The sequence below is a fragment of the Cylas formicarius genome, unplaced genomic scaffold, assembly GCF_029955315.1.
Source record: "Cylas formicarius isolate icCylForm1 unplaced genomic scaffold, icCylForm1.1 PGA_scaffold_8__14_contigs__length_24414737, whole genome shotgun sequence".
NCBI classification, from domain to species: domain Eukaryota; kingdom Metazoa; phylum Arthropoda; class Insecta; order Coleoptera; family Brentidae; genus Cylas; species Cylas formicarius.
This window is the reverse complement of record NW_026844361.1, coordinates 21,548,309-21,562,998: the sequence shown is the minus strand read 5'-3', so window position 1 is coordinate 21,562,998 and position 14,690 is coordinate 21,548,309. Positions and strand designations below refer to the sequence as shown.

At 37.2% G+C, this 14,690-nt stretch overlaps 1 protein-coding gene across 8 annotated transcripts in view; it reads right to left on the bottom strand.

The window, feature by feature from the left end:
* Positions 1 to 14,690, bottom strand: part of LOC132706636 (potassium channel subfamily K member 18-like) — a 203,826-nt gene that overhangs the window by 36,245 nt on the left and 152,891 nt on the right. For all 8 annotated transcript variants that reach the window (XM_060678094.1, XM_060678099.1, XM_060678092.1 and 5 more), the window contains one exon: positions 17 to 172. In XM_060678094.1, coding sequence (XP_060534077.1) covers positions 17 to 116 — 100 coding nt within the window. In that variant the 5' untranslated portion in view covers positions 117 to 172. The remainder of the gene's footprint in view (positions 1 to 16; positions 173 to 14,690) is intronic.

The following is a 14,690-nucleotide window of genomic DNA, read 5'->3' as shown; positions in this document are numbered from 1 at the left end:
GGGGAGTCAGTCTTACCTGGCGGGGATACACGACGAAGGTAGGTTTGGTAGTCATCGAAGGTCGACGGTGTAGGTTCACGATCTCGAATCATCTTGGTACCCGGATCGGTCGTCATTGAGCGATGGATTCGGGGCTAGTAGTTAGAGGTTGCGCGACGACAACGATCGCCATCTATAAACAAAATAGAGCGATTTGTTTCGACGACCCGAACAATCGAGATGATTTATTGCGCAGTATAGAGACGCGTCCAAAAATTCCGTAAACACGGTCAAAAATGAAAATTTCGAAACACGGGTGACGTATGTTTCCAGAGCTATATCGGATGATGGATCGTATCGGGATTTTATTTATCAAAGTTTCCGTTTCTCATAAATCCGGCTCCGATGTTTTACAATTCAATTTTCGAGTATCGATCCCGTTGACGGGCGGACGATTTTATTTTTTATTTCCGCGAGGGACAACAATGGCGATATTTCACACCGCTCTGTATTCATTCGATCATACGATCCGACTAATAATAAATGGGACGGGAAGGGCCAAGTTGAAAATTTTGATCGCCCCGAAATTCGCATGCTCATGCGACGTCTACAAATGTACCCCCATAAAATTCTAATTAACAAAAGCTAAGCTTTTTATTACCTTTTGTGGCTTTTAACAATGAAATCGATTTATTTTTGACTAAATTTACCCAAACTTTGGTGAAGCTTCTGGCAGTCTTGCCCCACTCTCCCTATTTATAATGTTACATATAATAATTATTTATTAAAAAGTATTTAATAAAAAAAACGTTACGAATTTTATAATCTGTCTATTTTACCCCTGGTATTACGCAAAGGGTTAAAAATGTAAAAATAACCAGAATTTATAATCATAATAACAAAAAAAAAAAATTTGGTTAATTTTTGAGGTGGGCCTCCTTGCCTCACGGGAGCCGCTTTGTCGCATCCACCGCCAATAATTACATCCCGCCATTAATCAGTAGATATTCGACTGCGTAAACTAAAAATATATAATATAATAAATAATAATATAATAAAAAAGCAAGAATAAGGCTATCAATTTCAGCCAACACTAAAGAGAAAGAAAAACAATTAGAAAGAGGGACCAATGACAGCTCTCACAGATGATCTAAAAGGCTCGACGATGTCCATCTGACTACTGAACACTGTCCAAGGATGCGTCGAATAGTTGGTTGTGTGAAATTGCTGTATCGGACATGCAAAGGTATTTTAAAATTTGAGTATGGACAATCAATTATAGAATTTATGATTTTGTGCTGATTGTACAGGAAAGAGTTGACAAGCCATCGAGAAAAAAATTGTGGTGTCTAGATCTACAAAACCTAAGCTGAACGTTTTCCAGATTCCTGAACTCATCCACAGACTCCAATGAAATACTGTTAATATGATAGATACAGTTATTGAAAATTCTGGTATTATAGAATTTCTGCAGTGCAAGACAATCATCAAGAGAAACAATTTTCATTACTAACTTTATCATTATTAAAGAGAAGAAATTAGCAATGTAAGAAACAAGAGTTAATATCGTTAATGAATATTTTCACCTATTGAGAGGGCCCAAACGGAATCCTTGAGGGATACCAGATGTGACTAGGATTTGAGAATAAGTAAAGTATTTAATGTAGAAAAACAATCTGTTTTCCTTCCAATAAAATAGCTTCTAACTCAACAAAGTAGAGGTTCCAGGTCCGCAATTGCTTTGATTTCATGGTACTGGGCGTTTAAACTTTACAGTCTTTTGCAATTTATCTCTACTTCTACGTGTACGGACCTGCCGAGCGAGCCGAAACAGTAGTAAATAAGAAGTTGTCCGTCTCGGTTGCCTGGAATGCCTGACGTTCGATGTGGCCCGAATTTGCAGTCCAATCGGGAACGCATAACTATGCCGACGACCGCAAACATTTGGCAACGTTGCGTGGTGGTATTCCTGCGGTTTTCTAATGAACCGTTCACCGGTATCGCCGTGAACGATTCCACTGTGTCGTCCGACAAATGAGATTTTACTCCGTTCCGGAGGCTCGGTTTAATGACGGGAGCGATTTTACCGGAAACGCGAGAGGATCGTTCAAGTGAAGTCCTCACTCAAATTACACGTGACTATAGCGGGCACGTGGCGAGTAGTATAATACAGGCGGTCCTGAGCCGTAAAGCCGATGATGTTCCGCTTAAACTTGGCACCGTAGAGAAAAATTAAAAAGTCTTAAGGTGTATATTAATAGTATAAACATCCATTCATTATTTACTATCTTTCAGCTATCCTTAATTGAAGAGAATTTATATTTTTTATTTATTTATTATTGTTTATAATTTTAATATTAATAGACTTAATATTGGGATTTTTGACAATTTTATAAAGAAAACTGACATCAATCTCAACTTATAAAAGTAATTATATTTAAAAATTAGGTTTCAAAAAAGCCTTTTTTGCAAACTCTCTATCCAATCGCCATACTCACTATAGATCGGATTGCACGTAGTGGATGAGTATTGGGATATGTTTAAACATTAGGTTTTGAAAAGAGGTAGTGATATATCATGGAGAAACCGTACTCCTTTAAACGTATTACAATTTTTTAGAGAATTGGCGAATAAATCGTGGATACTTAAGAAAATCAAATGAACATCCATAATTTATATACATATATAAAATATTATCCAAATGTTATCTAAAATTTGTAATGTTTGTAACTTATTGGAATGACATTATTATTTAAATATCAACTGAAGGTACTAGGCTTCTATTTTCTTTGTAAATCGGTATAAATAGTATATTAGTATATTGTGCAACAAGTGTGGTAAACAGCATGTGAGTTTACTAAACTCATTCTACAACTATTACTATTAAAAATTACCAAAGACAAATATATTCACTGACATGACGGTCAGAATTAGAAAACGTCAAAATTCAAAACGTAGGTAATATTTTCGAAAACAGCCGATTCATCCCAAACCTCTGTGGTAATATTCCAGAAATGTTCGAAGTGTCGTGCGGCCATAGGAAACAAAATTAACGTCGTAAAATGACACTTGCCGTAAGCGAGATAGGTGTATAATTGCGTAGAAGGGAGTAGAAAAAATATGTTTATAAATTAGCAGTTTTCTTCAATAAAATTATTCTCATAAAATGAGGGACCGAAGCCCGATATTAAAATTCATGATATACGGTATCGGCCCCTTTTTCAAACTCAAAAATTCATATTCAAAACCCCACCTTCCGGAACCGAATGTACGCTCAATGATTCATTAAAAAATCGCGGAGCTGTGTGAAATTATTTAATTTAAATTTCAAATATCCCCTGCGGATCGGTCCGCGTATCCAGACGCCAGCGTATGCAAATAGAAACGTAAATATGTATTCGGTAAAACATGGCCACGTGCGGCCATACGTTTTCGCCGAAATCAGATACAGCGCGGTAGAAATAGCTTTTTGCGAGATTTTTACAGAAAGTTTTCGAAGATTTCTGTTCCCACATATTATTACGATATAAAAGACGAAAAGAATATACGTTTTCACTTGTTAATTCGTATTGAAATGAAAAACTGCAGCAGGATTTTTCATCCCTTCCGTAAAAAGGAAATAAGTATACGTATTTGCTTTTTACAAAACTTCTGGATTCCTTCTGCGTCGGTTTTTGCTTAGTCGAAATTGCTGACGTTTCGCCAATCATCGTTTTGGCTTCTTCAGAGCTTGACTGAAACTGAAACTTTGAAAAATTAAGTATATGTATATATTCACGGCTTGTTGTTCGCTTGATGTGCCATTTACAGTAACTTCTTTTTCAAAAGTCAGTTGCTAAGTCAAATAACTGACGTTTTCCTATGGAAACGCAATCTCCGTCCATTCCAGTCCTGCGCAGGAAAAAGCTGACATCGCGACTGGCAAAAAACCAAATTCCCCCAGTCGCGAAAATGAAAGGAAATGTATGCGCATACATTTTACACGTCCCCAGGGGTTTTCGCACTGTTTTTTCGACCCACTTAAGCATTACAAACAGCGCTTGGGGAGGTTAACCCCGCAAAAAATCCATTTGTTTCCGAAAACAATGCAAATGGCCCCCCGTCGTTTTCGAGAAATCGCCTGCCTTAATGAAGGTCACAACGGACCGTTTTTAGCTGTCCAATACTTGCTAAGGACGAGTTTTAGCACCTCTATGCCGTATAGGAGGATAAATAAACAAGACGCTGTGTTTGATGCTATAGCGTCAGTAGGGGGTTTATCCCGGGTCCCTGCGATTGTGACTTCCAAATATAAGAGAAAAAAAGGTTGGATAATTTTTTGAACTCATCTGGTATACTTGCCCTAAGACTTGGCTTCTCTTAGTTTTTGTTCTTCTTTTAGTTTTTGCACTCAGTTGGGCATGGATGTCCGCATCATGCAAACAATATGCGATATCTAATGTATACATTTAATATCGCCAGACGAGCCACTTGACTTAATTAACCAAAGCCCCGCGCCATTGTGCTACTTACACGGTAAGCCTCTTACCGTGTTTCTATTCAAGTTAATACAGTTTGCCGAACCTAATGAGACCAACTTTATTCCGAATAATTATTCCCGAGATAATTAAATACGTCATTAAATACGTTTCTGCGAAGTTCATTTGTGGCGTTTTTCAGATCTTTGAAGACGCTCCAAACAAAAACAAACAAAACAAAAACAAATTCAGGTACCAACTGCGGCATCATTTAAGCACCAGCAATATGTCTGTACCGTAAGTCCTCGATTTTAAGAGGTGCAGTTACTTTAATAGCGATCTTTATGTCCCGTTATGAATCCCTTTTTGCGAAACCACAACGAGTGGCAGAGTATCACCAAATAAAAGCTCGACAGTTATGAGAAAATATTATTAATGGCGCCGGAATTTTATTATCCGCCCACAATACCCAGGCCGTTGCTACCACTGAGTGTACTGTAGTGGGATAAGACATTGATGTTATTGAAAGCGTTATTCTAACCAGGAATAAATAATCTACCTTATATGTTGAAGAAAATTCGTTATATAAATACATTTAATGAGATAACGCTGGGGATGGTGCTGAAGTGGAAGAAGCTCACTACTATTTTATGATTTCATTGGTAAGTGCTATTCTAAATATTGTTTGTTTATTGCACTGTCCCGTGTTGATGGCCTTCAGTGCCGGTGTGGTTATGTACGACAGGATACTTCGTGCGTCTCTGCCTTTAGTATGCATTGCACGATCGGAATAATCAGCAATAATGATTGAAATAGTCACTATGTGTCTTCTATCTTTAGTACCGATATACTGCGGTGTGTTTCTGCTCTTCAGAATATTATGACCTGTGTTGCTGCCCTTCAGTGCCGGTGTGGTTATTTGCGCCAGGATACTTCGTGTGTCTCTGCCCTTAGTATCCACTGCACGATCGAAATAATCAGCACTAGTGATTAAAATAGGTACTATGTGTGCTCTACTCTTAGTATCAATATAGTGATGTGTGTTTCTGCCATTCAGAATATTACGACCTGTTGTTTATTGCACTGTCCCGTGTTGATGCCCGTCAGTGCCGGTGTGGTTATGTACGACAGGATACTTCGTGTGTCTCTGCCTTTGGTATCCATTGCACGATCGAGATAATCAGCAATAATGATTGAAATAGTCACTATGTGTCTTCTATCTTTAGTACCGATATACTGCGGTGTGTTTCTGCTCTTCAGAATATTATGACCTGTGTTGCTGCCCTTCAGTGCCGGTGTGGTTAATTGCGACAGGATACTTCGTGTGTCTCTGCCCTTAGTATCCACTGCACGATCGAAATAATCAGCACTAGTGATTAAAATAGGTACTATGTGTGCTCTACTCTTAGTATCAATATAGTGATGTGTGTTTCTGCCATTCAGAATATTATGACCTGTTGTTTATTGCACTGTCCCGTGTTGATGCCCTTCAGTGCCGGTGTGGTTATGTGCGACAGGATACTTCGTGTGTCTCTGCCTTTAGTATCCATTGCACGATCGGAATAATCAGCAATAATGATTGAAATAGTCACTATGTGTCTTCTATCTTTAGTACCGATATACTGCGGTGTGTTTCTGCTCTTCAGAATATTATGACCTGTGTTGCTGCCCTTCAGTGCCGGTGTGGTTAATTGCGACAGGATACTTCGTGTGTCTCTGCCCTTAGTATCCATTGCACGATCGAAATAATCAGCATTAGTATGTATGTTGTGTCCTTAGTACCAACATAAACTCAGTCCCAGATTTTATGACACCACAAGACATATCTGTTTTCTGTGTTTTCTGGTGCTTTTAATTAATATTAAGTGTGTTTCATTATTTTTAATAAACTTTGGTGCTCAGATTATTTTTTCAGTTTCAGATGCGAACCGTATCACCTCGCTGACGCACTGATCACCTTTTGGTTTTGACAAAAAGAGTTAATAATAATAAAATTTTATTATCATAGTTACTCTCTCTCTTACAGTTGGTTGTTTCAATTGGTTCGATAAGCTGCTCAAAAGAGAAATCAACTTAGGAAACAGCTAGGCGACTCGTTCGGAAACCTCGAAAACGACTTCCGAAGCATCCGGACTATTTTCTAAATCCCAGACGATTTATATTCGTCGCTGAAACGTCGAACCGACAAAAACATCGGCGGACTGTGAAAACAAGCGGTTTGGTTCGCAGCTGACAAAACCACACGATCCCGCGCACCGTATTGCAGTTTCGGGCGAGAAAAGTTACCCTCCGAGTTGTTCCCCGAGTTGCCCACCGTTTCCGATAAAACTTGGCGCGAAGACTGCGGAAAATACGTCTGAAAAATAGCGCAATCTTTTCCTAAAGTTTTAGACTTCTTTAAGTTCGCGATTGCCCCGAAATTATACGTCGAACTTCTTTAATCTGAGGATGTGTGGTTGGGGTTCCTGTGATGACCTCGTGCGCTTTTTTGGGAGGACATCACATCTTGCCTCCCCTTGATCAGAGGTGTGAAGCTGAACAAAAAAAATTATCAGTGTGTGCACTTGTATATAAAAATTAAAAATTGGACAGAAAATTTTACGACTGAACTTTCTTGTCTTGAAGTTTAATGGTGATAAGTTTAAAGAGAGAGCAACGGTATTGTAAAGTTTGTAAACGTTATAGGAGAAGCTTCTTTGAAAAAGAGACGTCCTGTGTGGTGGTGGAGAGATAAGACCCCTAAATCTAAGGTTCAATCTGTGAACATCTGTCCGATATATTATTTTATTTGTCAAGTAAGGAGGACTGTTATTAAAAATAATGTTGTGAAAAAATACCAATTCAATTCTATATGTGTCAGATTTAACTAGGCATGGGCCATATAAAATGTCATAAGAGTTAAAGTAACCTAACATAAGAGAATCGGTTAATTTAATCTTTTGGAGACGTATCCCTTTTCTAAATAACAACCAACGCCAAGACTTTTTGCACAATTTGTAAACTGCAAAACTCCACCACTCACTTTTATGTTGTTTCAAAAAGTAGAAAATTAAATTTACTAGAAGCTATGGAGATTAATAAGATGAGAGGTTCGAATGTATTGCTTAATGACCAACTGGATTTAAATTGATCCCCCTTGTTAAATCTTAATGTAATACCTCACATTAAGTAATTACTACCTGTTTTGTATTTATAAACATCGGTACCGTTTGATATTCGCATTTGATAAAGGCACGGTGTTGCCGAAACAGTCATTTAAATATATTTATGTGAAAATCTGAACAACGTTTGTTCTTATTTAACGATGTTAAACTTGTTTTTTTTTATGATATTCCCATTTAAATCTAGTCCTTAGCACACATCAATAGAGAGCAAATATCTCCTCGGAATACTAGGATATATCCCCGGGGTGACGGATTGCTCGAAACCCACCCCAAGAAATTAGTTTACTGTTTGTCGAGGATACTAGGAAGCAATCGATAGTTACCTACCCTTAATAGACAACAGATACGTGACGACGGGCGGTTGTTGGGGTCGCGAATTAAACTCGCTTTCTTCAACTTGTGTTTATAGTATAACAACAAATGAATTTTTAATGTGCAAAGTATGCGTAGAGTAAATAGTAATTTAGTAAAGACCGAACAATTTTTCGCAGTCCTCCGTCCCCTACCCCGTCATCTAATCGGTCACTGATTGGATCCTCACCGCCTCTCCGCCAATCCCCGTGATTCCCCTTATTCGATGAATAAATTGTCGCGCAGCGTCGAACGGATTTTGTACCCCACGTAATTGTTAATGGGGGTAGTTGGCGAGAGGTAATTTCGCGAATCCCATGTTTGCCAGACTGCGAGAGGGTTGAAACGGGAATGGTGATAATTCGATAATCAAAGACGCATTTGCGGGCGCCCCCCGGCCCCCGGGGGCCCGCCGCGATGACAGCGATAATTGTTATCTATTACGATTTTCGATTTCCGTTGATGAATGAAGATTTGATTTTTATTTCATAGAATACGTGTTAAATGATTTAATTAGGATGTTTTTGAGTAATTAATTGTAATTAATTCTACATATTTTGTTCTCCGGCTGACAGGCACAATAATAAGTTTTGCGGATGACACAGTGTTATTTTATAAAGAAAAGTTGTGGGACGATATTAAGATACAAATAAAGGACGATTTTTTAAAACTAAAGGTACCAACATAACAAATAGACTTTAAACATAGAAAAAACAAGGTGAATAACTTTCTCAAGTTACAAAAATCACCTTCCTTCGCTTCGCTGGGGTGTGCATATAAATTATTTAATAAACAAATTAAGAGCGCTTCTGATAAACTTTACGTATTTATAAATTTTCCTTGATATCAAACAATTAAATGGGATGGAGCTTCTGAAAAACACCTACGCAAACTAAATTTAATACAAAAATGGTTTATCAAAGTTATTTGTTGTAATGTTAGTTCCTATCCAACAAAAACTTTATTTTCTGACAGCGAACTTTTGGATATCAGAAAATTGCACTGTGACGAATTTAAAAAAATATAAAAATGGAACAATTAATATTAAATCCTACATCACACCGCTCAACAAAAAGCAACTCATTTATAATATACCGCCGAGAGATATACAGGAAATAAATTATTTTCAAATATTTAAAACTAAAACTAAAGATTGGATCTTATTAAGTGGCCGACAGGTTTTTAGTGCTTACACACGATGCATCGTACATGACGCGAAAGTTACAGAAATATTCCAAAAGGTTTGGACCAAAAATGAAAGAGGAAAAAAACTGGTTCTCGGCGAACGAGAACAGGAGGTTGACCTGGGAAACCAGATCATCCAAAACTGCTATAACTTCAGATGTATAGTTCATTTTCCCTGGCGTTAACGCAAAAGGTGTGAACACTAAACTCAGTTTCATGAGCTAATAAAATAACTCGAGAAACAAAGTGCCCCATCCACCACTCAATCTTCGAAAGCATTGCAAATGGCGGTTCAGAACTCTGGGTACTGAATAAAAGCCCTAAACCAAAACCCCAAGCAGTGGAAATGGCAAAGGATTTGTGGTGTGTCTAGGCAAGAGAGGGTCAGGAATGACTTTATCAGATAACGCTTGAATGTGAAAGGAAACATTCAAACATGGAGGAAGCTTGGTGGCCAAAATGGATCTGGCAGTGGAAGACCAAAAAGAAGCTGGAACGTAGAAGTTTATGGCGTATACAGATTGTTGAAATTGATGGCATCAGATTGACACCGCGATAAACAAAACCTTGTTTAAAATTTTTATTAATGATTTGCCGAATGATATCTCCGATATTCGAAACCCTGTCCTCTAAGCGAAGCAATCCAATACCACTATTGATGCTTCTGATATAGGCGAACTTTCTGCTCTGGGGCATCACTTAGCCAATGATCATTTCAACGGAATTCAGTTAAATGCTTCCAAATCGGAAACCGTCTGGTTTGCGACAAAGAATTGAAAACTAATTGCAGCTTATAGAGCCGAAAAAAAGACAGTTCTAGCTACAGTCTGTTTATTTTTTCGACGATTATCCATTCATTATAAAATGGAAACTCTCTTGTACGAGGATCTCGAGTTCCCGGTCACATGATCACAAGATCCAAAAAAGATGTTAGTATTCATTACTCCTTACTGAAAATCGTTCAACAAAATGCAAGTGTCTTTGGGAGAATCTTAACAATTTAAACAAAACATAAATTATAAATATAATCTATATGGTATTTTATGTAGTGTTCAAACGATTCCATAATTGTAATCAATTGTTTAATAAATTAATCAATTTATTTAGATAAGTATTATTCAAGGAAACCTGCATAGAATATTAATTCTTAGGCGATTAATCGATTCCTAATCCACAAGTAAAACTTCATCAATTAACAAATTAAATTAATTGTTGTACAGCACTCGAGAATTACTTAAAAATTAAAATCTTTTATTTTTCTTTTTCATTTAATCCGCATTAATTAATAATGAATAATTGTATAGTTATAGTATCAAAATAGGTTGTCGATCAAATTAACGTTAGTCAATTTGCGCCTTAAAATCATTTACAATATTATAATTATTGAAATATTCATTTTTCACGCATCTCATCAGTGTCTCCTGTAGCTGTATTTTTTTTCCAGCAACCAATCTTATCTGGACGGATGTAATCGTCGTGTTCCTACATCCGACTGCTCGTTCTCAGCGCGACAGCAAGACGAATGTTGCCACAATTTTGGCACTCAAATTAATGAAAAACTTTAAATTGCATCTCGCGTATTTGCAGCGTCGCGTCGGAGCGAACGCGAGATTGATTACCCCCCCGCCCCACACGGGTTTGGTTTCGACTTCAAACGGCCTGGGAAGTAATGAGAGACTAACCTACCCCCCCGTGAGTCAAATGCCGTTTACCTCACTTGTTGCATAATATGCTATTTCGTATTCCCTTATTAAAATTAATCAGAAACCATCTACCGGTTTTCAAAAATGTCTATTGAATTGTACCGGGCCTGTCTTTTTCGGTGGTAGCTTGGTAGGTATTTTTCAAGTGATGTATTGGGTCAAACAAACAACGAACGTGGCCGTCGTGTATGTAAATTCGGGTCTCTTCGGATCATTAACTTTATTTTGACCTCTCAGGTTACGGTTTGGTTTTTCTTTTAACTCTCAACCCTCGTTAGAAAAAAAATACGATTTGCGCCATCATCCTTGTTTACATTTTCTCGCCAGCCGTCAATTGCCGGTGAAGGTGGATAAAAACTCATACTGAATCATAACAATTACATTGTTACGCAGAAAAAAAAGTATATTTAAGTTTCTCATTGATCAATGACCTGTTTTAATTGACGGGTTCTGCACTAAAATCGTACATAGTACAAGTATCTTAAAAAAAATCAAAACAATTTGCTAATTATACTAGTAAATGTCTGTGTTGGTAATCGTTAAACAAACCAATAACATATATCCTACATCTATGGTCTGAGGAACGAATGCAGACTAGGGACTAGTTAAGAAGGTTAGGTTAGTTTAGGTCTATTGCCGAGATCGAACCAATTAAGCTAAATATAAATAGAGAAAACGCGGAAGCCCATTTTAGAGAGAAAATATGAGAAATATATCCAAACACATTGTCTGGTCTTTACTGATGCCTCTAAGCAGGGTGAGAGGGTTGGATTTGGTTAGTTTATATACTAAAAGTTAATTATAAATTTTCGGCAAAACTTCATAAAGAAGTGTGTATTGCCACAGCAGAGACGATAGCAATAAAGGAGGGACTATGAGTTGCTCTACAAAGAGCCTTTACAAAAGTTATTATTTTATCAGATTCTCTAAGCGATATTTCTAAAATTTCAAATGGAAATTCCGACACTAAAATGGACTACATAAAGCTACAGGTCCGAGAGATGATCATGACAGCTAAAAGTATGGGAGTAGATATTAGGATGGCCTGGATACCGGGGCACTCGGGTATTGAAGGTAATGAAAAAGTGGATATGCTGGTTAAAATAGGAAAAGGCTTAAACATCCCCTTGAATATCAAACTGGACATTCATGACGTGAAGAATACAATTCTTAGAGAGATTACTAATGGTTTTCGAGAACAGTGGAAAAACCCAATACAAGACAAAGATAAAAGATATAGAAAGTTATTACAACGTAATTTTCCTAATAGAAGATGGTTTTCTGAACTGGGCTACATAGACAGATGCCATATAACCACTATAATTAGAATGAGAACTGGACACTGCGCGGCGGTGGAACACCTGGCCCGGATAGGGGTTAGGGACTCTCCTTTCTGCGTGGGGGTTGAGAACCTTAGTAATATATTTTTCGAGTGCCCAGGTGTGGATGTATACGTAAACTTTAAAAATTTCGGACTTAACTTACCACTTTGTGTTGAAAATATGTTAAGCACCCCGAGTGCGGAGATCATACAAATGGTCATACGCTTTTTAGATTATAATAGGATAAAGCTTTAAGTTAAGAGTCGAGGTCGGACAGCCTCTCCCTAGTAACAATACTAGGGAATTTTAAATTGTATGTATTTGATTTTGTTGTTTTGTCTCAGATCTGACGAGACTGGTCCCATGGTCCATCCTAGGCCAGGAACGCCCGTCCCAAGTTCCATAGTGCTGGAGTTTGTTTGACCCTTTTTGTTTTTAGATGTGACTTGCCTGTTTGTCTCTGTTTTCTGTGAGCTCTCAACCTGCCTACTAACTGACCCGATCTCCTTGGCAGCTTTTGATGCCTCTTAAATAGAAACATAAGTCTGAAAAGTAAACTCCCCCAGGAGAACATTCTCGATTATCTGGGGCAGTTCGAAATAGCGCTGGCAAATTGCCTAGTAGCAGCGCCAACCGCAGAAAAAAAGAAGAAGAAGAAGAAGGTTAGGTTATGTTAGAATAAGAGACGCGTGGTTACTTTTTACTTTTGGTATTCATCTTTTTCGTGTTGCGTTTTGTAGTCTCAATATATTGTTGAGTTTCGGACTTGTTTCAATATCCCGAATTGACCATTTCCTACAACAGTCTGATAGAAATGGGAAACGTTATGAATACTTGCTGAGACGCCCTCTATAACAATCAGCCTTACCAATGACAGTTGTGAAACGCGAAAAAAAAAAACGTGGCCCCATAAAATTTTAATAACGCATTGTAGTAGAGATTTTCCGCGAAATTGAATTTTTCCATGACGGTCGGACTCTGCGTCCCCCATTAGAAAACAATAAAAACGCGTTGGGAATTTTTCACGTTTTGACGAAGCGCCCATTATTTATATCACGTCATCGTTTTTCGAATCAGTCGGAAGCGGCACTTCGAAATATTAATTTTTGGATATCGATCGCATTAACATACCGGGGATCTCCCAAACTGGAGTCCCGATTATACCTATTTGGTACGCGAAAAATCCAAACATCGTTTTAAATGATCAATCACTGACATCTATTAATGATAATACTTATAATAAAGGTCTTTATTTGGATTATATACAATATACAGATAACATTTTCGCAAAAAGGCGAGATTCAGTATACTAACGATTAGTATATTGTTTTATTTAACCCGATACAAGAAAGAAAAAAAGTACGTGATTTTCCATTTTATAAGTTGTAACTTCAACAAAAAAAATATAATTGGTACTCCCGCGAAAATCAAACACAAAGTAAAAATAATTAAAGCAGTATTTCATTACGTGTAGCGCACACGATTACCCAGAAATTTCCTAAATTTACCCATCCAGTAGTCTCTGAAAACGGTTAGTTTTGAAGCGTTTTAGGTTGCCTAAATTTTTGATTTTATTTGGAAAATTATTTAAAAATTTCAGTTGCATGGCAGAGTAAGCGTTCCCTTAAATCGTACATTAACATTATGTACGTCACAGCGATAGCTTATTTTATTGAAAAGGTATGGAGGAGACGCTCTGCTTAGTATTTTTGAATATAGAACGGCAGAATGAAGAAATATTCTATTCTTCATATTTAGCCAATTAACTCTTTGAAGTGTGTGACTAATTCCGTCGAACTTTCTATTCCCAAAAATCAACCTGAGACATGAGTTTCGAAGCTTTTGAATTCGGCGTTTAGCAAAATAGTTTAAATAAGGGCCATACACTTCATCCCGGTAACTTAGTTGAGACAAAACCAGGGACTCACACAGCATTGTTCTATGTTTTCTGCTTAAAAATCCACGATTTTGATATATAAATTTTAACATTAAATATGCCTTTTGTAAACATTTAAAAATATGCACTGAAAACCTGAAATCCTTGTCCATTATCATTCCTAAGTTTCTCACCGAATCAAAAAACTTAATTTTTTTATTATTAACCTCCACAGCATGGCATAAAAATCTCTCCCTGTCTGCGGATTTGCTAGCATTTAATTGTAAACAATGCTTAGTGGACATCTCATAAACTTTGTTCAAGTCATAATTTAGGGCTGCAACGGCTTGCTTAGCTTCACCGGGAAAAAAATAAATGTAAATTTGTGTATCGTAATAACCTAACCCATATTTAGCCTAATTACCTAGCAAAAAATTCCCTTGTAAAAGTGGTAATTTATATTAATTTTTAATTTTATTACCTGATTAACTATAACTTACCCTTCTATCATACATTACCTAGACTTATTGAACCACTTTTATCCCCTCCCTAATTTGAACGAAAGCATCGTTAAATTTTTGTGTTAAGCTTGATTAAACACGTGAACTAATCAAGAGTGTGTTCGGAGAATAGTTCGACAGTGTTCTGTGAAT